General features: G+C 40.5%; 2 protein-coding genes across 5 annotated transcripts; one reads left to right on the plus strand and one right to left on the minus strand.

The window, feature by feature from the left end:
- The first annotated feature begins 351 nt into the window (after nucleotides 1-351).
- On the plus strand, nucleotides 352-18,024 carry LOC103460804 (fibrinogen alpha chain). Of its 4 annotated transcripts, XM_008403110.3 has the most exons (14): nucleotides 361-450; nucleotides 2,094-2,272; nucleotides 4,933-5,145; nucleotides 6,391-6,601; nucleotides 6,922-7,026; nucleotides 8,011-8,194; nucleotides 8,330-8,475; nucleotides 9,823-9,921; nucleotides 10,186-10,338; nucleotides 10,809-10,881; nucleotides 14,606-14,727; nucleotides 15,804-15,987; nucleotides 16,066-16,211; nucleotides 16,671-18,024. In XM_008403110.3, exons 3-14 carry the CDS (start codon nucleotides 5,138-5,140, stop codon nucleotides 17,034-17,036), a joined length of 1,797 nt encoding a protein of 598 aa, XP_008401332.1. In that variant the 5' UTR covers nucleotides 361-450; nucleotides 2,094-2,272; nucleotides 4,933-5,137; the 3' UTR covers nucleotides 17,037-18,024. The 4 variants fall into 4 exon arrangements, with proteins under 4 accessions (XP_017158971.1, XP_008401332.1, XP_008401331.1 ...); XM_008403109.3 differs by lacking the exons at nucleotides 14,606-14,727; nucleotides 15,804-15,987; nucleotides 16,066-16,211; nucleotides 16,671-18,024 and adding an exon at nucleotides 12,370-13,577 and having other exon boundaries at nucleotides 10,809-11,397; XM_017303482.2 differs by lacking the exons at nucleotides 2,094-2,272; nucleotides 14,606-14,727; nucleotides 15,804-15,987; nucleotides 16,066-16,211; nucleotides 16,671-18,024 and adding an exon at nucleotides 12,370-13,577 and having other exon boundaries at nucleotides 352-450; nucleotides 10,809-11,397.
- fgb (fibrinogen beta chain) lies at nucleotides 18,025-23,254 on the minus strand. Its single transcript, XM_008403108.3, has 13 exons — nucleotides 23,073-23,254; nucleotides 22,048-22,071; nucleotides 21,841-21,947; nucleotides 20,858-20,957; nucleotides 20,492-20,560; nucleotides 20,219-20,333; nucleotides 19,923-20,029; nucleotides 19,654-19,768; nucleotides 19,435-19,554; nucleotides 19,230-19,352; nucleotides 19,057-19,151; nucleotides 18,728-18,918; nucleotides 18,025-18,638 (listed from the first exon to the last, which is right to left on the minus strand). The coding sequence occupies exons 1-13, from the start codon at nucleotides 23,151-23,153 to the stop codon at nucleotides 18,407-18,409; spliced, it is 1,479 nt and encodes a 492-aa protein (XP_008401330.1). The 5' UTR covers nucleotides 23,154-23,254; the 3' UTR covers nucleotides 18,025-18,406.
- Between the last annotated feature and the right edge of the window lie 933 nt (nucleotides 23,255-24,187).

Here is a 24,187-nt window from a genome sequence, read left to right on the forward strand (position 1 = left end):
TACTGTAACGAGTTATTACGCTTTGACCTGTCAGTTAAATTTAAGATTATAAGTGTTATGGCTTCCTTGTTGGTGAATAAAGTAACTTGTCTAAATATAGTTTATATTAAAATTTCACAGGCTGTGGTCTCCACTCTGAACACTGTAGAGCAGAGCTCAGAGAGCATCTGAACCTCGTGTAATATGAATCACAACAACATTTAATTTCCCTCTGGAATCAATACAGTATTTACAAATTGAAGAGAAATGTTTAACTTCTTGGTTCAAAAGTTTCACCTGTAGTGCTAAACTTTGGACGGTTGGGGGCAGCACAACGCCAGTTATGCCCTTAGGCTGCCTTCTACACGTAGTTGAAGAAGAAACGCGGAAAAACAAACGGTGATGTTGGTGGAGCTGAGTTTTCTGTTATGTTTTTTTTCCAGCTTAAATGCTACATGTGATTACGACTGGGTAAGTTTCGAGCAGGTTAATTTATTTGTTTCACTCGGTGTTAAACGACGGGAGTTTAAACTGACGGAGGCCTTTAGTAAAGCTGCTAAAACACAGCCTGACGTCTGTCTGAGCGTTTTGTACCTGACGTTCAGACACGTATATTAAAGTAATTCACTGACAGATTTTCTCTTCGTTTCCGTTGAGGTTGAGGCTAAAAGAGCGTAGCCGTCGCTCCACACCATTTCTTAGCCGGCGAGACGAGCGTCACCACACGAAGGCGGGGATTGTTGCGTATTTCTAGCCGCGTATCGCTCAGCTCAAGCTGGGAGAGCCGAACAGTAACAGTCAGAATAGGGAAATAAAAATGTTTCTTTAACTAATGAATCTCCTGAGAACAAAATAATTCAAAAAATGTTAAATTATCAACAGCTTTCACTCACTTTGTGACATTAAGTTAGATTTGTTCCAAATTAAATGCTACATTAATATCCTTACTGTGTCTTTTGGATCAGCAGTTAGGTGAAATGTTTTGAGTTTCCTTTCCAGAAGTTGTTAAGTAGAGAAATAAAACAAAACTCTTTTTATTTAAGCTTTAAACAGCGGACTAAAGCTGAGCATTCAGCCTGTGAATATGAAATATGAGCCTGAACAGAATAATAGAATCATCCTTTATTGTTCCACTTTTAGGAAATTGAGCCAGCAGCAAGTTAAAGGTGAACAGAAGCATGTAGATACAAACTACTACAAAATGTATAAATAGGACACTAAGATTGAAAGGTTGTGCAGCTGAGTTGAATAATTTTAGCATTAAAAAAAAAACGACAGGCTGTTTTCAAGAAATGGAAAAACCTGTAAACGACATCAGGGATGTGAAACACTTTGTTGTTCTAAAGTCTTATTATCTGCTGGAAGGAAGGATCTGTGATTACGCTCATTTGTGCGCCTCGGATCCGGACAGGGGAGTTCATCTGAGGCGTTGGTTTGTGCGTCTCAGATGCAGACTGAAGCAGCTCTTTGAGTTTGCAGCAGCTTAACAGGAAATAAACGGAAATAGACATAAATTCAGTTTCTGTTCACCTCTTTGTGTTATTCTGGTCGATTTAGTCGAAAATGCCGACTATTTGCGGCGGCCTCGTGCTCTCTGCTGTGTGTTTCTGTTTCATGTTTGTCTAAAACACACGGTTGGTGTGTTTTAGACAAACATTTGGTTTACGAGCAGGCTCTGAGCGTCGAATGGTTGGGGTTGTGATGTTACGTTTGACCCAGGCTGCAGCTTGCTGCTCCTCCTTTTGCTGTTGAAACAGGAGGAACGGTTTCTGGTTGCTTTGCAGAAATTACAGCCTGAGCTGCAGGGTTGCTTCACAGCTTGAGTCACAATGTCTCCAAGCAACAACCAGTAGTGTCCTGATTCTATGTGGTGTCAGCATGTTTCTTTTTTATCTTGTCGTAAGCAGAGAGAGCTGGACGGGTGGAGCTACTTGCAGACAGTTGGTGCTGCTCCTTTATCTCGCCTTTGTAAGATGCAGCCTGAGCCCAAACCTCAGTCAGACCTCAGTTCAGCGCCGCAGCCTGACACACATCAAACCGTTCTCTGAACTTCCTCAGACATCAAACGACAAACTAAACAAAGTTTCCTCTCGTTTCTTCACGTCTACCCCGAGGCTCCGTCTGCAAAGCTGGTTTGGATCAGCCGATCTTCGCCCCGCCGGCGTCTCTGTCTGGTTCTGGAAGGACTCGTCTCACCACAGAACCCGTCGGCCCGGCTGCTGCCGCCGCCGCCTTGAGGAGGAATGTTGGGTGTCGTTGCGTCATCCTGTGTTCCTCTGGTTGCTGCCTGCAGGTCTGGTTTGTTCTCTGCTGCTCAGGCAGCGTAGATGTGGTGGGCGCAGGAGAGGAAGGTCACCTGCTGGAGTTCCCTCCTCAGCTGTGTGGGAGGAGCTCAGATTAAAAACTGGAGATTATTACTGATTTGATTTCACCCTGGTGAATCATTTTGTCTTACAGGTTGATTTACAGCATGCGGGAGAAAATCAGCTGTTCATTAATAATTAATCTGCTTTTATCTGAGCTTATAGAACTAAATCCAAACCTTAAACTCATAAAGAAAAGTAATAAATACATCTGGTTTGTTTGTTTATGCTTTATTATTGTAGGATAATAAAGCATAAACTGCTTGTTTAAAGCTGATCTATTATGCTTCCTTGATCAGGTGGGGATAGGTCTCTACAAAACAGGCTCATTAATTACATTTTTTTGGATAGGATTATTCTTATTTAATGAGATTTTAGTCGGCTCAGTTCTGCCTGTTTTCAGAATGAGCTGCTTTACAGCGTCTAAAACAAGACGCTCTAAAACAAGCTGCGGCCAGAAGCTGCTGCTGCTGCTGGCCACTCCCCCCAACTCAACCTACACACTCGCAAGAGAAAATGTCTGCAGTTTATACAACCGTACGTCTTTGAAAAGCAGAAGGAGAGCCTCCTGCACAACCAACAAGAAAGCAGCGAGTGGCTTCTGGATGATTAGTCAACAACAAAGCGCTTGTTGTTGTTGTTGTTTGGTCAGACATTGTACGTCCTGGAGCTCAGCGTCGGTTGCTAGGTGACCAGCTGGGGTTGCTAGGTAACCCCAGCTGTTGATTATGACTCAACAAATGGGAGGTTTTTTTTTTAAACCACCGAAACACATGAACCTGTGGACAAAAATCAGCTTTTTTTAAGTGCTTGTGTTGTTTTTAGAATGAAATGAAATTATGAAAAGAAAAAAAAACATGCAAAATGTTAATTTTTCATAATGGATCCCTTTAATGAATCGATCTTGACAGATAGAAGTTGGTCAACATTATGAGACACACAAATAATCAGACAATATAACCTTTCAGATCTTTTTTTAAGTATCAATAACTACTGTTGTTGGGCTTCTTGTCGGTGTTTTTACGCAGGCTTATTTTTGGGCAGCACAATGCTGCCACTGATTATAACTCTGTAAACAAAAATGTTATTAACAGTGAGAAGGGCTGGACTTTGTGTCCTGTTGAAGATATTATTTTCTCCCAAAATAAATATATTTGACTGAATAAACCTGCAAAACATTTAGATGTTACAGTTTCCGACCTGCATCGACGTTTCAGAGGCGAATGGATCCTCTGATCTCATTTAGCAGAAAATATGAGCTGGAAACTTTAAGAGAATTAAGATAAAAATAATATAGAATTCATATGTGCATCTGCTTTGACGGGAATATCAGGCACATTTGTTTTAGAACCGCAACTTGTATGTGAAAAAAATAAAACATTAAACGGCGGCCATCTTTAAACCTCTGCACTGTGAGGTTAATGGGGTTACAGATACTGGCTCACCTCAACCTGCTGCACAGGTTTCATGTGAAAGAATACGACATATTTCTGATTACAGATAAAAAGAAATTAGTGTAAAAATAAAATAAAAAGTGGCAGAAATAAAAAAAAAATCAATATCAGTAAACCGGGAGGAGCAGAGTTAGCCTTTTTTTAATGTTAATACAGGAACATCCTGTTTTTAAAATTAAAATTTCTGCTTTAAAATCATTGTTTTCACAGCTAAAGTTTTTAAATTCTCAATGAATCTTTTTATAATCTGTTTTCAGTGAAGAATATGAACTAGCAGTTCTGTAGTTCCACCAAACAGTCAGCAGGTGGCAGCAGAATCATTCAGTTCAACCTGAACGTTCAGTTTCTGTAACATCTGGATAAAAGTCACATTTACTGCATATTTAGCAACAAACGCTGAAACTGGAAAAAATAAATATTGAAACCAAATGTCAGATTTTGCTCCTGAGATCTGAGAAGTATGAAAAGTTTATTTAAAATAAAAAGGAGTGAAGCCAAATCTTTCTTTTTGAATATAAATTGAGTTTATTGTTTATTACTCAATTTTATGTTTTCAACATTTTCTTTGGCAAGTTGTCAAAATTTAAATTGTCAAATTTGTGAGTTTCACATCTTTTTATTTTCGGATTCAAATCAGTCTTTTCAGTTTCGGGTCTTTTTATCACTTTCAAGTTGATTTTTTTTTTTCTTCCAGTTTCAAATCTTTGTTCCTAATTTGACCCCGTATCATGATCAGCAGGCCTCATGGTGTCTGGCCCTTATCCTGTTACGTTCATGAAGCACGGAAACAGTTTATTGGTTAATTTTTAGGTTTTATAAACTATATTTATTGAACTGTTTTGGTTAGATAACTTAAAGTGCTGACAGATTTAGCTATTTTAGCTGGCAAAGGATGAAAGTTATTCCATTTTTAACATGATTGTTTCAACATGAAGCATCAACACATTTGTTTCTCTAAGCTTATCAGCCTTTACTGTAAGCTAGAACTGATCTGCATACCAATCAGGTATTTGTTACTGTAGCTCAGATTCCTGCACTGCATGTTTGTTTCCAGGGGCTGAAATGCTAAAGCTCACAGAGACTTGATGACACCATAAAACAAATCTAAATTTATTCTGTCCCCTTTTACTCCTCAGGGAGATTCAGGCCTGTCCCCTGTATCCGAACCGGAGTGGAAATGAGACCAGGACGTCGTTCTTACGTTGCTCCAGACCTGCAGGAACAACGCAGCCAAAACGGAACCAGAGAGAGCGGGAGATTTATATGTTTATCCCAGATTCAAACCCACAACCAAGCTGATCCTGAGCCTCATCATCTACGACCGCAGTCACTCAGGAGGAAATGAGCAGGTTTGAATGTTTATCTCTTTACTCCGATGCAGCAACATTTCATTTTAATGAAGATCTATGGATTTTAATATCTATGTGTATAAAAATATTTTAGCTTATAAAAATAATTCCTGCTTCAAATTAAAAATCTTCTCTTTACGAAGCGTTGGGAACAGCAAACACTCAGATCTCTGTAGGACCTGACAGAAAAACAACATCATGAATCATTTAGAAACTTTTGCAACAAGATCAGTGAAACCTTTTATACCTGCTCTGTAGGGAAAGGCTGACATTAAAAATCTATGGTAACCCAGAACGGTCAAAAAACAACACAACAACAAGAGTTATGCTAATACAGAAGCTATGATAAACTTGCCATACGATAAGTTTCATTTTACCATAACTTCTGCTGTGACTTGTGCATTTTAAAGCTAGTATTACAAGCTAACAGCTAAAGTGAATGCTAGCCTTGAGGTAATGTAGCTTTTATATCTTGTTTATTAGCACATTCAAGATAAGTTTGCATATTAAAAGCTGTATAAGCCAAATAAGAGTTTAGTAGACCATAAAAATCAGTACAGTTGGAGTTAATTTAGCTAATATTGCAAGCTAGCAGCTAAAGTACGTGTTAGCCATGAGCTAATGTAACTGTTAGCTTGCTTGTTAGCACATTCAAGATAATTTAGCATATTCTGCTATGATCTAAAACCAGAATCAGCGAAATTAAAGTTTGGTAAAAATCAGTTAACGAGGAGCTAATTAGCCTAACATTGCAAGCTAAAAGCTAAAGCAACTGATTGTAGCTGTTAGCATGATAGTTAAAACATTCATGATAAGTTTGTGTATAAAAATCATGAGCATGCTAACAGCTAAACTATCTTTAGCTGTTAGCTGAAGACATACAACCTTTACTTGGGCTGAAAATTATAACTGAGCTGTGAGGCCTTAAAGAAAAACAGAAATAACTAGTTTTTGGTTTTAGCATTTCAGCTCTTTTAATGCTAAAAGATCAACCTGACTGAGTTCTCAATGAAAATTAGCTCCTTTTCTTGGCAGGTTTACATAGTCACAACAGCGTTCATGAGTCAGAAATGTCCCTTTTTAAACAAATAAAATGGTAAATTATTCCCCTATTGGTGATTGTTCCAATATTGATTAGTCATTCCCATAATTACTGTCAGAGGTTTGTCACTGTTTGCACTGAAGCCGGAGACGCCCGTATATCCAGCAGCGTGTTTGAGTTCCCTTTGTGTTTATTTACTGCAGAGAAGAGACACAAAGTACAGAAAACAGCTGTTGCTCAACTCCGATCAGACCCGACCGACTGAGTCAGAGGCTCAACAAACAGAACCAGGACGATTCAAAAGATCCGCCTGCCGGGCTGCAGGAACATTCAGGATCTTCAGAGAGGAAGAACGACAGCAGGATGAAGAAGCTCAGTTTGCTGCTCTGTCTGGTTTCTGTGGCCGTAACTCAGGTGAGACGAAACGTGTCTTTAAACTTCACCTTAAAATCTGCTGAAAACGTCAAAAGTTTAGATGTTGTTCTAATAAAAACTCTACAACTTTTTTTGATTAGTACAAATTTACACTTTTTTCTTCATCACTAGTAGATAGTTGTTTGTTTTGAGATGGTGAACAATTTAGAATATAAACCTTAAAATCGACTCTTAAAATCTGATTTTCCTAAAATAGCTCTAAAAGTTGTACAAAGTTTTTGTTGAAATCTTTATTTTTTTCATCCTGAACATTCGTCTCCGAACAGAATATGAACGTTTCTCTTGTGTTTTGTGTCCAGGCTGTGATGTTGGACCCCAGAGGAGCCCGACCGGTGGAACCGTCCACCAGGGACGAGAAATGTGCCGCCCAGAAGGAGTGGCCTTTCTGCTCAGACGACGACTGGGTAAAGAATCACATGGAAATTATACTTTTAATACAGTTAACCTTCTGTGGAACTGGTTCCAAGGATTTCTGTAAAAATAAGCCTGATATGAGGCCAAAACGTTTCAACAATTTAATTTCCAGAGGGACGAATTTAAATGATGAAATACATCCATCCATTTTCTTACACCCTTGTCCCTTGGTGGGGTCAGGAGGTGCTGGTTCCACTCCAGCTGGCGTACCGGGCGAGAGGCGGGGTCACCTGGACAGGTCGCCAGTGTGTCGCAGGGCAACACAGAGACACACAACCATGCACACACACACTCACACCTAGAGGTAATTTGGAGAGGCCAATTAACCTGACAGTCATGTTTTTGGACTGTGGGAGGAAACCGGAGTACCTGGAGAAAACCCACCATGCACAGGGAGAACATGGAGACTCCATGCAGAAAGACCGGGAATCGAACCCAGAACCTTCGTGCTGCAAGGCAACAGCTCTACCAACTGCACCACTGTGCAGCCCCTTTTAAACGATGAAATACAATGAAAGTTTTTCAGATTTTCTCTTAGTTTTCTGATTAAAACCTTGATGCACTTTGAGCTTCTGGTAATGATACTTGAGTTTCATTAAAATCTTGGAATATCAACTTTTTTTTGCAGCACAATCAGTTTTAGCACAACTTTGTGTTTTTAAGATTATTTTTAGGTTTGATGGAGATTTTCAAGCTTTTATCTCGGTGAGGATGTTTCTTTATCAGCCTGTTGGGGAACCACAGCTCAGTGTCAGCAGCTTTCAGCTCAACTAAAAAACTAAACTAAGCTGAAGGATCAAGTCAGAGTTTTTATTTCAGTTTGCTTGCTTATTGTTATTGTTAAATTATTCATTTATTTTTAGTTTGTGAGGTTTTAGTTGATGAAAATGTTTATTATTTTTATTATTTCAGGATCCTCCTGTAAGCGTTTTTGGTTTAAATCAGCTTTTCTATTCCCATGCGTTTTCCATCAGTACTCAAAATGCCCGTCGGGCTGCAGGATCCAGGGCCTGATGGATAAAAACGACCACGAGCTGCTGAAGAAGATCCAGAAGATCCGCAGCCTGCTGGATCAGCACAAGGCCCGGCACCGCTCCGTGGACCTGGTGTCCAAGCAGACCTACGACATCCTGACGGAGAGACTCACCCTGGACACCGGTCAGCCTTCAGCCTCTTCCTGTTTGGTAGAAACAGGAAAACTAAACGTTTATTATGAACGTTTAACTTTTATTTATGCTTAGTACCCATTTATTTCCCAGTTTGACGCCAGCGAGTCGTCTCTGTTTCCTGCAGGAAATGACAACTTGTACTACAACCTGGCCCAGACGCTGCGTCAGCGGATCACTGAGATGAAGGTCCGGATCGACAGGCAGCAGAAAGCTCTGGCCGCGCTGAAGGACCGGGTCAAAGACCAGGTGGTGGAGATGCAGAAGCTGGAGGTGAAAACGACAAACGCTTCACTCAGAATAAATAATCCAGGGGTGTCAAACTCCAGTCCTCGAGGGCCGGTGTCCTGCAACTTTTAGAAGTGCCTCTGCTGCACCACACCTGAATAGAATAATTAAGTAATTAGCAAGGCTCTGGAGAACTGAGGAGGTAATTAAGCCATTTGATTCAGGTGTTTTGTACCTGTGGCACATCTAAAAACTGCAGGACAGCGGCCCTTCAGGACTGGAGTTTGACACCCCTGAAATAATCAGTCTGGTATTTGCATTTCATTTGGCAATCAACCCTTTCAAGACGAGGCCTCAATGGCCATCCCGGCACGCAGTCTTTCTCTTCTCAGTGTGTCAGCGATCGCTATGAAGCCATGAAGCGATCGATAGCAAAACTACTACTACCCCTGCACACACCACAAACTCTAACTAACACACTTAGAATCTAAAAAACACATCGAAACACTCTTAGTAAAATCCACAGCATCGCTGCGCCCTCGTCTCTTGCCGTATCCAAATCCCCCCCTCGTCTCTCCGCGTGTCTCCGTTCTACCTAGCAACAAACCGTCAACACGTTTTCATTGGTTGTTTCAAAATGTGGTACATTTAGACCCCACAAAATAAGGCGGAAATGATCGATCTTATTTCTGGCTTTATTTTGAAGTAAATAACCACAAAACCAATATAAAAACACCACTTTTATAAAGTTTGAAGTCCGTGCTGTCCAACAGAGTCGAAATGAAAACCCATCACATGCTTTTACGCCCCGTGGCGGGCAGCGACTGCATTAAAACAAGGTTTTTATTCTTGAAAATGCATGTTTCATTGGTTATTGATGAGGGTTTGAATCGTTTTTGATGTGCTGTCTTTTTAGAAAATGTATTTAAAACCCTGATCTTTTTAAAATGGATCTTTATTTTACAGAGGTTTATTATATTTCCCACCTCATCCTGTCGCGCATGAATAATTTTGGGCCCAGTTGTTCAAAACTCACAAAACTCCAACACTGTACTGAAAAAAATATTCATTTATTTGTGAAAGTTGCTGTTTTTTTGTCTGTTTTAAAACAGATTTGAATTAAATCAGTAGGTTTTAAATAATAAATAATTATGATAGATTAAGGTTTAAAACTTAAAGAAAGCGTTTTATCTCTCTGACTTTAATTTGGTTTTAGACGCTTATTTTCTCCTTTTACAATCAAAACTGGATGGAGACTGGAGAAAAAGAGCAATTCTGTCTTTATTTGGTTTAACATAAGAAAAGTAAATGTCACTATCTGGGAAAGAGAAACATCTAAACAAGGCAGCATCAAAACTTACTGATTTTTATAACTTTTTGCTCCTCCATTAGGTCGATATCGACATCAAGCTGCGCTCCTGCAAGGGATCCTGCGGCGGACACACCGAGTACCAGGTGGACCGGGACAGCTACGTGGCTCTGGACAAACAGGTGAACACCCAGGATTACGTTTGATTTCTCACTTCATCATCAGGGAAGCTTCACAATTCATCAAATGTATCTATTGTAATTTATGTTATGTGTGCAAACTTAGCTGTTTTTGCATCCAGTTTACATTAAAAAGTAAAAAAAGCTGCAATTCCACAACTGACGCTGCAAAAATCATAAAGAAGAGAGCAAGTTTTATCAGCAGAAGAACGTCACGTTTGATCAGCTGGCGGTTTGTTATAGGAGACAATGTTCTGCCTCCCCCAGGTGAACCAGCTGGACGCCCAGACGGCCCAGAGCGTGGAGACGGTGGGGACGATGTACGTGATGAAGAGCCGGCCGCTGCGGGACGTGATTGTTGACTCCAGGTTCAAATCCAAGGATGTGGCGGCGCAGCGGACAGAGGACTTGTTCCCCCAGGTGAGGGACGCTTTGGGTTCTCCAGAAACGACCGTTTAAAGAGGTGCGACGTGTTTAAGATGAAGGAAACGGAAAGGAATGAATCCCAGTCAATAATAAAACAACGTTGATTACCTCAGAGAAAGGGGTTTCCAGCTCCAGTTTTCAAGGAGCGGAGCCATCCTGGTGTTTGATGTCTTCTTTCTGTTGATTGGAAATGCTGATTTTTTTTTTTATAAGAACCTCATCTGGTTCTGCAGAGGAACGTCTGACAGCTTATTATATCTGTTAGCTTGTTACGTTAGCTTCTCTGTGAAAAATCCCACTGGTAACTGAAAAACAAGTGAATTGAGTGTTAATTTCTAGCTTAAACTTTCCTAATGTGACTCTTTCAGGTTGTTTCCCATGATGCCTGATTCAGTATGAACCTTCCCACAGAGTGATGAAATTATTGGCTCCCATTCTTAAATCCTAGTTTCTTCTGTTTCCAGGTGAATACGGTTCAGTTCATCCTGGAGCAGGAAGGCTCCAGCTCATCTCCAGCCACCGTCTCCAAGGTCCCAGGTACTTCTTCCACCTCCTCATCCTCATCCTCCTCTTCCGGATCCCCGTCTAAATCCATCACGGAGCTCTCAGGACGCGGCGACGGCGATTTTCTCAGCGGCTTCAACAGCAAAGGACTTGTCGGCCAGCCGAGCCTCAGCGTGAACACCAAAACCGTCAGCTGCACCAGATCCATCAGGAGGACGGTCGTCCAGACCGAGAACGGGCCGGTGGAGCGGGTGGAGGAAGTGGGCGGCGGACCCGAATGTGACGCGTTGGGTGGCTTCACAAAGGGCGGCCTGGGCTCCTTGTTCCCGACGCTCACTGGCTCATCCTCCTCTTCATCCTCCTCTTTGTCCTCCCACTCCGGGGGATCCAAGGGAAGCATCTTGGCAGATTCTAAATCCGGGCTGGACCCGTTTGGAGCCGACTTCGGCGCGTTCATGACCGACAACGCGGAGGACGACATTCCTGATTTCCATGCTCGCAGTGTGAAGAGCACGGTTGTGGAACGGCAGGCGGACTTTGTAGGAACAGGTACCAAAACAACCGAACTGGAGTAGGAACTGTAGGAGACGGGAAGGAGGAAGCCGGACAGCTAGCTAGCTAGCTTGTTAGCTAGTCATATGTACCAAAAACAGGAAGTGAATACAAAGCTGCTACTTTATTGGTCCTAGTTTCCACATTTAAACATTTAATATGACGTAAAAATGCCTAGCATTTCTGAAAAGCAAAACTAGCTAACACATTAACACATTGGCTCTCCAAGGACTTTATAACCTTTTTTATTACCGTTATCGGCTCTCTAACATCGACTCATTCTGTAACTTTAAATGTTTCCATTGGTCCAGCCAGGGCTGGGTGATGGGGCCTAAAAATAAAAGTGGTTCGGTTGACGTGAACTCTGGTGCGGTTCAAATGCAAACGCCAAACAGACCAGAGGCTGCTCCAAAATCAGGAAGTGGACTACAGCGCAGGGCATTCTGGGTAAATGCAACCAAAACAAACGTGAGACTCTTAACGCTAACGGAAGAAATGACTTGTTGTCTTTTACCAAGTCAACCACTCAGATATGAAGCTGCTTGTTCACATGTTGTGGAGGAGAAAGTTGCGTGTTCAGAGGTTGTCCTGTTGTTTCCTTCAGTAGTTCTTGGTGCAGCGCCCCCACAGGCAAGGAGGGGAACAGGTTTTTAATTAGTTTGTTTAGTGTGACAGTGCAGTGAGAAAGAGAACCACAGCAACTGAAAATGCAACAAATGTTGTAATTTTGGTCCCAAATCGAACGGAGAATACTATCAGGTGGAAAGAGCACCAAAAATCGATTGATTGATAAATTCGATTTATTGCCCAGCCCTGGTCCAGACAGAGTAGATAGAACTGGGAGATTTACTGTTTAAAACTGATTGAAGCGGGAAGGAAGCGTTTTTTCCTGCAGTAAGTTTGAGCCGGCCGATCCAAAGCCGGTCCTCGCTAATTCGCGGTCTTCGGTGTGTGCCCCTCTGTCCCCAGATTGCGTCGACGCCTACCAGAAGCACCTGAAAGGCGAAGCGAACGGTCTTTTTAGGATCAAACCCGCCGGCTCCGCGGCGGCCGTGGAAGTCTACTGCCAGCAGGAGGGCATAATGGGCGGGTGGTTGTTAGTCCAGCAGAGAGAGAGCGGCTCCGTCAGCTTCAACCGCACCTGGGCCGAGTACCGCGACGGCTTCGGCTCGGCGGACGCTCTGGGGAAGGGGGAGCTCTGGCTGGGCAACCAGAACCTCCACCTGCTGACCAACCAGGGGGAGACCATGCTGAAGGTGGAGCTGGAGGACTGGGAGGGGGGCGTAGCCACGGCTGAGTACACGGTTCGGGTCGGCACCGAGGACGAGGGCTTCCCCCTGCAGGCGTCCGGGTACACCGGAGACGCCGGGGACGCTCTGGCGTCCCACATCGGCTTCAAGTTCAGCACCTTCGACAAAGACAACGACGGGTCGGGGGAGAACTGTGCGGAGGCGTACGGCGGCGGGTGGTGGTACAACAGCTGCCAGGCGGCTAACTTAAACGGGATTTATTACAAAGGAACATACGACCCAGAAACAAACACACCTTACAAAACTGCGAACGGCGTGGTGTGGCCCACGTTCAAACCGGCCACGTACAGCCTGAAGGCGGCGCGGATGTTCATCCGACCCGCCACCTTTTGATCCAAACCAGGGCGGGCAAACTCAAGTTGGGCCGAAACAGGGTCATGAATGTCTCAAAGAGCCGATCATACCAGGATATACCGTTAAAACCTCTTACAATGTTCTAATTTAGATAAATTTGCACGTATGGCGTTACTCCCAGTACCGATCATGAACTGTAGCTTTACGTCAAGGCTGAGGCAGCAGAGTAGAAGAAGTAAGAAATAGAAATACTGATTATTATAATGTTTGTATCTGGAAACTAGAGGACCACATAAAATACTATCGTGGGCCGGATTTGGCCCCCGGGCCTCCAGTTTGACACATGATCCAACCACTAAACCTCATAAACATCTAGAAGTTTGTCCATTTCCTGCATGAAAACCGAAATGAGGATGTGACGGTTTACCTGCTAGTGAATCACTCAACACAATGTTAACCAATGTACTGAACTGCATCGATCTGCCAACGTTCCCAAAGTGACCCAATGTTCTCCCTGCTGTTTAACTCTGTGTTTAAATCTGATCAATAAATAAAGATGCTGTGTTCACTTCAGCTGCTGTTGGTCGTCCTGTTTTTTTTCCAACTTATAAACTTTAAAGGTTTTGAAATGGTGAAGTTACAGCAACTCTAATGTGTTAATAATCCACATAAAATCAAAGCTAATGTGTGTTCTTGAAGTTGAGCCATACTGTGTGTACACAATATATCCAAAATCACATGAAAGAGAACATAATGTTTTAAAATATAGGTTACTATACAGTCTTTTAAAGTAATGTCCTTTATCAAATGCAGTTTCACTTTCTACCTGAAAAAAATGAAAAGATCCAAGATTTTATATATAAGCAATATTCTCTCAATAGACAAACTTTCTTTGTCAAAAAGTGGGAGAGGAAAAAGTCCTCTTCCTTAAAAACTAAACAAGATGGTGCCTCCAACTGAGGACTGACGGTCAAAGAAAAGCAAAACGAAAATGTAGATCAATAAATATCAACCAAAGAGGAGTCATCTCTGTTATAAACTGTAAATATAAGCATTAGTCTTTAGTATTAAAGTAAACAATTATGTTCTTTGTTTTAGATTTCTCTTTAAACCTTTCAGCATGTCGGCTACTATCCTGTTCTTAACTATATAAAATTAGTTTATAAATCTGCACTGCCTCATTGTTTTTAGAATAAAGTACCCATAGTACTACTGTTTGGTAAAGGCTTCGAAACATAAAGCCGATTTCTATATTTGTAAAATAGATATAGAAGTCAGTGGATAAAGTGTTGAACCATCTGTTTTCTACCTAAACAAAAAATATACAATCAAAAACCTGGAGGCGATTGGAGACAGTAAAAATGGTTAGGGTTAGTCTCAAACAGGTTTATAAAGTGTTTTAATCTCCTAATGGACTAATTAGATAAGGATGGCAGAAACATGTTGTGTAAATGCAACTCAAATACTGAAAAGGTTGAACAGCATCAGGATCTTTGACTGGTCCAAAGGTCCTTCTGCTCTGACCAGGAGACGGAAACAAACACAGCTATCTGTGTCCAAACATGAACCGACCTCTGCCTTGTTTTTCTCTTCCTCTTCAGTGTGTCAGAGGTTCAAACAGCAGAAACAAGATGGCCGCCGCTCTGCAAGTGGCACCAACACGTCCAGGATGCAGCGGTGCTCGGCTGGATCGCATCTCTCTCTGTGTTCAGATGTTGATTGGGTGAGAAGTTTGAGTCTGATCAGTTTTTAACAGATGAATATTAAGTTGCTTCCTGTGGTTTACAGTAAACAAACAGAAAACATGCAATGAAATAAAGCAGATGTGTCGTTACTGGCAACTGAAATAGGTAGGATTGTTTCCAAAGATTTATTTCTAGTAAATATCCTTTAATTTATTGATAATCCCTTTTATGAATAAAGAATAACGCAGGGCGGCGGGTAGAGCCTTGTGGTGCTCCACCTTTAACTGGATCAGTGTTTCTGTCAGGAGCCGTTGGGCTGTTGTAAACGATTATTTTAGTAATCCAGTAATCTATAGATTTTTCTTACGATTAATCGAGTAATAAAAACAATTATGAAATAAAATATTGGTAAATCTTCCATAACACCAGTGTTACTATCGGATATCAACATCAGTCTATTTTTTCCACATTTGAGCTTCCCTACCAGTTACTGTTTTGTAGACCGGGGGAGAAACACGGGATATTTACGGCTCCTCCGTTCAGAAACTCATCTACCAGCCATGTTCCGCCTCCCGTTTGTTCAGACCCGGATGATATAAGTTTATTGTGCGGTTCGTCCGTAAAGCAGCTCTTACCCTGTAAGCATCAACCCTCAGCCGCCCGCCGTGTTCAGTCTCTCCGCTCACCTGTATAAATCCTCCTCAGCTTCTTCCCGCCGTTCAACCAGCAGCTCCGGAGCAGAAATGCTGCCGAACTCCCGGCATCGCGCCGGTCATTTTAAGGATGTTTATTGGTCCCACAAAAACGATGAAAACCCGGAATTATCACCAATCAGTAAAATCCCCGCGGGCCGAACTTGAAGATTGGACGTTATGCCGCTAACACGTAGCTTCCGTCAACAACTCAGAGGCGGAAGTCAGAGCTCCGCGCAACGCAAATAATGTTCCGGCTGAAACACGGTGCGCTAAATGATAAAACATAAATTAACGAAGCTTCGAGGCAGGTCAATTTTCCTCGAGGAATTTTAATAATCGAGGTACTCGAATCACTCGAGGAATCGTTTCAGCCCTAGCCCCAACTTTCTCACATCCAGCTCCCTTTTCCTCCTCCTAAGGTCTCCAAATGCCCGTCTGGCTGCAGGCTGCAGGGCCTGATGTCAGAAATGGAAAATGACGTGGAAAAAAAACTGCAGACGTTCTGTCAAAAGTCGAGTATTTATGAAATCGCAATGGAGAAGTCCATGACGGAGATGACGCACGTCTACAACTCTAACCGCAGAGTCATGGTCAACAGATACAGTTAAGATTCACACAAAGTGTTTGGTTTAGGCTTTCTGGAATAAATAATGACTTGTTAAAGCTGGATTTTGTGTTTAGTTTCAGAACTGAAGTTTGTGGAAAGTGCCGACAAACTGGCCAAGAACCTTGGAGAACTGCGACGGCGATCAGGATTTCTGGCGCAGGAGATAAAGGAGTTGAGCGGCCGTGTGAGGAAACAGGTGGAGGAGCTGCATCGAACAGAGGTGAGGATGAAACCAAACAGAGACAGGAAATGCAGTGGAGGGAAAATTAGACATTTGGTTCTGAGATGTTTTGCAGATAAACCTGAGAAGTTGGTCTTTTTGACAGAAAGTAAACCTCAATAGAAAGCTAACCTGTCAGAATACATTTTGTCCCAGAAGTAAAGACAAAATAGTGCTAGTGCGCCTTCTTAGAGATCAACAAACTTTAATTTCCAACTGGAAAACATTTCCAATATCCAAAAGAAATAAAATAGACACTTAAGTCTCTGTAAACAAAATTGTCCTTCAAACAACAGGATAGTTGAGACCGAAGCACCAAACTGAGGCCTTTTGTTGTCCAGTTTTTTGGCAGAAAGACAAACGAAAAACATTCATGCAAATGGAAATTATTGAGCTTATTTTAATTTATCATCACATTAATTGATTTATTGCTTTTTTGCCAACACCTCACATCATCAGGTGGACATAGACATGAAGCTGAGGACCTGCCAGGGATCCTGCCGCGCGGCGCTGCCGTTCAGCGTCCATCACCATGGTTACCAGGCTCTTCAAACGGACCTGGACAAAACCATGAAACAGAAAACCAAACCCGCCACGCCTCCCCAGAACATTCCCAGGGTTACGCTGCAGCCGGCGAACGTCGGCCCGCCGCCGTCTGCAGAATACAAAAAGATCCCGACGGTCCAGAAAGAGCTGCTGACGCAGTTAGAAGACATAGAGCAGAACCGTTTGGTTCTGGGTCAGTCGGACGAGGTGGACACACTCAGAGCTGCAGGTTCTAATCTGGAACCAACAGCTGAGGGGGATCATTGTACTGATACTTAATAAAGACAGAAAAACTTCACTTATTTATGTTTTCCTGATAAAAATACCTCCTACCTTTCAAGTTTTTTCCCTTTGTCATATTATTTATTACTTTTCCTCTTAGCCTGATTTAAATTGGTAGAAAATGTTTGTCTTAAAGACACAGAGCAAAGATACAAACAAAATTACATTTATTTAAATGAACTGATCAGTTATTGTTTTAGTTTAAAATGACTGGTGGTGGCGTTTTGGAACTAAGACATGATAGAACCAAACATGGAAAACACTTGTTTTTGAGGATAAATATTTAAATAATGCCCTTGATTTAAATATCAATATAACTTTTATTTATTGTAACATTGTTTTATTACAGTCATGGAGTGTGTCTTATATAATTAACTTATTTCACCTAAAAAAAAGTAATTTATGTGTTTGTAAATGATTTATAACTCTTTTACAAGCATCTCTGGTGTTGCATTTAAAGACAAATACATTCATTTTATTGGCTTTGTTCTTTATAATAATTATATTTGTCCCAAAGCAATAGATTAAGTACGACATTGCTTCTGATAAGGTGGACTTGAACATTAGCTGAGCTGAAGCAAAAAGTGAATTTGGAGCCTGATCATGCCACTACAGCTGACCAATCAGAGCAAAGAGACTGTTTAGGGGCGGGGCTTACAGTTTTGCAAACCTAAATAATTGTAAAACTATAAATAGACAAAGGAGAAAAATGTATTTTACATGTTAAAATTATGTTAAAGGTTGATATCAATATGGTTAAAGTTGAATGTGGTCTAATTTGTAGTTCCACTTGTATTACCTGTTTTGTGTTTAAATACTTATTTACATGCATGATTGACTGACGTTTAGTTGCTTTTCTTTTAGCAAACTGACATTTTGAGAGATTTTTTCTTTCTTTAAATCAAAATGTTTGTTCATATTAAGATGTGACATGTTCATGTTAACTGGGAATTAATGGGATTAATAAAGAAAACCGACATACTCATAGGTTCCTCAATGTGTTTATTGAGTAGCGCAGGACAGTTTTATTCACTGTTCCTCTCATGCAAATGACGTCGTCACGCACAACAAGATAAATCACAGCACATGTTTTCACAACAAATCTGATTTCTCCTCTTTGGAAGCTAAACCTTTTGAAAATATATAAGAATAAAACTTTTTTGGTAGCTTTTACACCATTTTTTAAAAACTCAAAGTTAGTTGTGCATAAATATGCTTGTGTTTATTGACAAACAGGCTTTTACCATATTATTATTTCTTCCAAATCAACTAAGGAGCTTGATCCCTTAGTGAAAACTCTTTGGTTGGTCTTTTATTTTGGCAGTTTCCTGTTTGTGTTGCACGTGCCCGCCTCCTCTTTTGCATGATTATCTGGAGGCATAGAAAGGTCTGATCTTCATGCTGATGGCCTTCAGCGAATACCAGCTGCCCTTCCAGTTCATCCACACCACACCGTCATCTGTGCCGTGCTTTGCCATCTTTGACGTATAGGCTCCGCCCACATAGTATCGCCCATTTGGATTGGCTGAGTGGCAGCGGTTGTACCACCAGCCACCTCCGTCTTCCCTGGCGCACTGTTTGGAGGGATCGCCCGGCGTCCTGGGAGCAGCAGACATGGACAGGAAATGATGACGAACAGGAATAGTTGAAGCAACATCTGTGAGGTTCAGGGTCTGCTTGGTTCCTACCAGTTGTCGTTGTCTCTGTCGTAGGTGCTGAACATCATGCCGTTGTGAATGGTCATGGTCCGGTTTTCTCCGTACAGCTCCAGAGCTCCCTCCAGGAAGCAGTTGCCAGCGTTACCAGAGTAACCACCGACTGCCATCACATAGTTGGACGTCTCTGTCTGGATGGTGAACTGCTGGTATTGGGCATAGACCTTATAGGAAAAGGAACAGAAGGTTTAGCTTAAGTTGAAGTCAAAGTTTTCACAGGTAAATTTAAAGTTGAAAGAAAATTTCTACTTTTTCTTTAGATTTATTAGAATTAAAATCACCACATTTATGAAAAGACTCACCTTGGCTCCTGTCCAGTCCTGCATCTCGATGAGAACCTCAGTGGGGCCCATCTTGGAGAGATGGCTGATGCGGTCATTTCCCAGCCAGTACTCACCTGTCACATGACAACAGCATGATATTCATCTTCATGGCATAGTTGGGATACAGTTCTTACGGTTGTTTAAAGTCTCACCAGGAGTCTCGCAGAAATGTTTGCTGGACTCAAAGGCGATGTTTCCAAAACCACGGCGGTAGTCGTCCCATCGGCGGCCAAAGTCAACGCTGCCATCAAGCCTGTTCTGGATAAGAACCCATCCTGGAAGTAGACATTTTGAAAAACATTGTGACTTTAACTGAAAACAAATACTGGAAACATGCTGGGTGAGTTGCACTCTTACCTCCGTTCTGGGTGGTCTGATCACAGAAGACCTTGTACGGTGGCAACAATGGATCCGGCTGGATGAGATACATCTGGGAGTCTCGTCCTCCACGCCGGTAAATGTCCTCACACTCCTTACCTGGATCGCAACGAAGGGAGGTTATCAAAGAAAACCAGAGGTAATTCTGTCACCCATTGTTTTTCTTTTTGTGGAAAACATTTTGCCAACCTCACTCACCAGAAACCACCGGAATCGGACACTTGGTTATGCACGGATCCTTGCACTGCTCATTCTGGGACAGGATAGCCTTTTCAAGCTTCTGGATCTTCAGCCTGATCTTGTCTAACACCCCCTGTAGACATGACACCATTAACATTCAATTGCCTTTATATGAATGTTATATAAAGGCAATGATATAACATTCATATAAATGGCTCTTCATATGGCTCTGTTATATGAAGAGCCATGTTGGTTCTTCATATAACAACTCATAAAAATAGTTTCACCTGCAGTACTCTGATGTTGGAGGGGAAGACCGTGTCAATGGTCTCTTTGATGTAGGCGTGCTGTTCCTCTACTTGATCGGTGTACTGACTCGCCACCTGGTTGTTGGCTGAAAACGTCAGGAAACAGAAAGAGGAGAAGTGAGGGAAATTTGTCGTCCAAAATAAATATTCACACAACAAACATGTAGACTACACGTGATCAAATAAGCATCCAAACTCACAAACAGGGATATCTTGGTGTCATGAGTTTCTCTTTAACTTAAAGTAGCATTATATTTTGCACCAATTGTCCTTACTGCTGAAGGCACGCTGTCTCTCCCTCAGAGAGTTGGAGATGCCGTTGACGTAGTTGTAGACATTGTTGGACGAGCGGGACAATTCCTCAATCTGAGGCTTCAGTTCAGTAATAACCTTACAGGGAAAAAATAGATCAAGAAAACAGAAATTAACATCTGCATCGCAAAGTTTTTATTTTTGAAGCTTTAACACATTTGAATCTTTCAACTCGAGAGATGATCTTATAAAAAACTTTCCATTCGAATGACTTGAAGAAAATGAGTGAAATTTACCGTTTTAACGTTCCTCTCCTGCTTCAGCAGAGCTTTTTTCAGTTCGCAGCCAGTCGGACACAAAGCGCCCTGACAGAGAACAAAACACTCTGATGAGTGGCCTGAAGCAAAATCTTCTCTTTGTTTTCTAGGGTCCTAAAGTTTTCTAAACTGTTAATCTGTAGTCAAAATTTTCTGAAAACTTTCAGCTTAATGACGAAGCTCTTCTGGAAGACCTCGAACTCAAAGTCTTTTCTTTGTTGATTTCTCAGACACTCTTAACCTAATTCAATTCAAGTCTACAGGCTGATAAGTAAACTGAAAACGTAAAATCCTGTTAAAACTTGAGTCAGTTTTGTTTCATAAATGCTGAAAGTATTTTCCTACCATTGCCTCTGAAGCATGCGTACATCCTCCCGCATCGGGCTGCGGCTCTTTCTCCTGCGCCTGACGGCCGACGGGAGCTGGAGTGGGCCGACCACGGTACCTGAACAGAAAACCATCAACCCACTGAAAACACAACAGCAAGGCACGTCTTCATTCTGACACTGAGAGTTTTCAGGGTCTGAATTTGGACAAATTAAATTAAATGGTCCAACCAAGTCGGACATTTAAATGCTTTTAGTCTAGAATGGGAATATCAGCTAAAAAAAAAATCAGTTTTCAATCTTTTGGACTAAAAGTAGATCAGAAACTGGTCAGATTTTTTGTCATTGTAAACAATGACAAAATCTATTGTATTAATAGATTGTTACTACAATCTATTAACAAACTGTTTTATTATTAAAGCCATTTCAGTTTATTTTTGTTGTGTTTAGTTTCATGAAATATGCAGATAATGGTCTTTGAGGAGTTGTTGTAGAATAAAGATAAATATGTAGTGAATGGTGTTTAAATTTGAAAGTTAAGAAAGTGAATTTAAAATATAAAATATATTTCTATTTTCAGATTGAGTGAGCTTCTATAAATAAAAAAAAACAAACATTAAGCTTCTTTTAATAGCCTTGTGCAGCTGTTGTAGATTTCCTTTTCCTAAAAACATACAGAAAAACTAGATAAACTTTTTTTATTTAGTTTTTTATTGCCTTTAAACTGAAAAATATTTTTATTTCCTCTTATGCGAACAACAGGAGTTTGCGTCCCTCGTGTAGGAGGAGGATGTCCAGCTAGAAATATAATGTCCTAAATTTAAATACAACTTTTAATTAAACTATTTCATCATTTTGTTCGAACATTTTCTCAGTGTTCACTGGAATTTCTTTAATGTGGGTCTACAGTAAGATTAGCATGGATGATGTGTGATTCCTCTATTCATCCTGATGCCAGGTGTTGCAGTGCTTTAGTCAGGTGAGGCTGTGGGCGGGGCTTACCTCTGGCCTGAGCTGATTGGTGGAGGGGCGTATCGGTTTGGGCTGTATGAATCTCTTCCTGTGCTCACCGGCCGATGACCTCGAGCATCAACAGCTGTTCCTTCGCTCTGCACAGAAAACAAAGTTAATATGTTAACAAAGAGGAACTACTATCACAAATGTCTCATCAAATTTAACATATTCCTCAAGATAAATGGTTTTACTTACTGTGGTATTCTTTGCCTTGGTGTCCTGTGGAGAAATATTACAAATAATTGTTAGGAATTCAATCTGGCCTGTTGGTGTTTAAGCACATTTTTCTGTGCGCTGTTTCTCTAGTGTGGTTTACTAAGATTAAAAAGACAAAAAGATGAATGCATAATGTAAAATCTGTTTTTGTAGAACAATTTATTAAGTGTGCAGTTTTAAGACATGATCAACTGATCTAAAAGAAATTAGCTATTAATTAAAGTAAAAAAAAATGCTTCAGTAAGCTGAAATTCAACCATGAAGTTTACATCTAATGGTTTTGTCAATTATTTACAAAAGTTCAGAATTTTTCAGATTTTATTTTTTATATATTGTATAACTTTTAAATTTACACGATTCAATATAATCAAATAAAATTTGAATAAATGTGTAATAAATATTTAGTACCATTACAAATTTGAAATAACTTTTTGTTTCACAATCTTTTTAAAAATCTGAAATTTTTATTTAATGATGCTAATAAAAGTTTGATTCCCTGAAACAGATGAGAAATATTATCTAATGAATCCATAAATTATCTTTAAGGATACATCTAATTTGATTTTGTATTTAATATAACATGCATGACATTAATTTTATTATGTAATTAATTAAGATTATATGTATATTTTAGGTACCAATGATTTAAAACTTTTACAGTATTTACTGTGAATATTTAGTTTAAATTGAAATTTTTTTATTATTTCACTCAATTTTAAATGAATCTCAATCCATCCAGAATATTTTTGTTGTTTTGTAGCTTCGTCACATGATTTAATGACATATTTTTAACTTGCTGGATTGATTATCAGACACCATTTTAATTGAGACAATAAACAATAATCTTTTAGGAACAAAAATAAATACAATAAAATGCATTATCTTTTCTGGAAATAATAATCAGAACAAAATAAGCATTTTATATTACTGTTACTGATAAACTATGACAACTTGAATTTATTTCCCTCTGATTTCACAGATTTGTCCGACATTAAAATACTCACCGTGTCGTAGTCGTCGTATTCAATGACATCCTGAGCCCAGGTGACATAGAGGCACAGGTACAATAACAGTAACGTCTTCATCTTCAACTTTGTGATCTCTCTCTGTTTTCCTCTCTCTGCCTCCTTCTGACCCTCTGGTCTTTGCTGTGGAGGTTTTTATCCTCTGATCTTCTGCTCCACATGCCTCCCCCGGGTTTTATTGATCTGCTGCAGTTGATCAGCAACCGTCCGCCGAGGTCGGTCCAACCAAACCTGACTCAGCTATGAAATCAGTCAAGGAACAAAAGGGCAGAAGGAGCGAGGAGTCACAATTTGTTTAACGAATGTGTTGAAAGAAGCTGATGATGTGGTTTACTGTCAGTCTCATGAGTGAAGTAACATCAAAAAACACTTTGAAATGTTTTGAATTAAACAGAAATAAATGAAATCTGCTTTTTATTTCAGATTGGATGTACTTTTGGATTTTAGTATTTTTGCATAGTTTTATAAATATTACTCATAGTCACTGAAGCATTTATAAATAAAACCCATTAAGAGAGAGTAATTTACAGTTGCATCACATTTAAACATTAATTTTCATCCACTCCATGCCATAATGTAATATTAGTTTTTCTGAATTTGTATTATTGATTATGATCTCAATGATGATTCAGAGGGTTTCAGGGCACATTCAGTTAAACACAGCATGTCATTGCCTGGAAGTTCTCACTTCAGAGTCACTGCCGTTTGAGTCCAAAAGGGTAAAAGTATCTCATGATGAAACAACAACCCACACAAACATCCACAAACCTGCGCTAACAAACTTTTCAGCCACTTAATGAGGAAACATTTTGTTTTCTTTAATCCATGCAGAGAAGCAGAGGGACAATGGATGAGTTAAAAAATGGGTACATTTTTGTTTTATTCTGCTGACTAAATACGTCTGAAACCAGTGTAAGAATTTTGTGTTTGCAGCTCAACATCTGTGAATTGTTCCAAATAAACTTAGAAGAGTGGACACCTTCACATTATTTGTATAAAGTATCAGTAATTTATCATCAAAAGCATTGATAATGTTCCCATTGAAGTTGTAATCAGCATATTTCCTGAGCATAACAGAGTAACCAAGGCATCAC

The sequence above is a fragment of the Poecilia reticulata genome, chromosome 18 (assembly GCF_904066995.2).
Source record: "Poecilia reticulata chromosome 18, P_reticulata-male-v2, whole genome shotgun sequence".
Lineage (NCBI taxonomy): Eukaryota > Metazoa > Chordata > Actinopteri > Cyprinodontiformes > Poeciliidae > Poecilia > Poecilia reticulata.

Coding starts and splice junctions, on each gene's coding strand:
- fgb (XM_008403108.3), bottom strand. CDS start 23,153: ATGAAGACGTTACTGTTATTGTACCTGTGCCTCTATGTCACCTGGGCT. Junction 20,030..20,218: donor GAGACAGCGTGCCTTCAGCA/GTAAGGACAATT, acceptor TGACGTTTTCAG/CCAACAACCAGGTGGCGAGT. Junction 19,152..19,229: donor ACATTTCTGCGAGACTCCTG/GTGAGACTTTAA, acceptor GTCATGTGACAG/GTGAGTACTGGCTGGGAAAT.
- LOC103460804 (XM_017303482.2), top strand. Junction 8,476..9,822: donor TGGAGATGCAGAAGCTGGAG/GTGAAAACGACA, acceptor CTCCTCCATTAG/GTCGATATCGACATCAAGCT. Junction 9,922..10,185: donor ACGTGGCTCTGGACAAACAG/GTGAACACCCAG, acceptor TGCCTCCCCCAG/GTGAACCAGCTGGACGCCCA.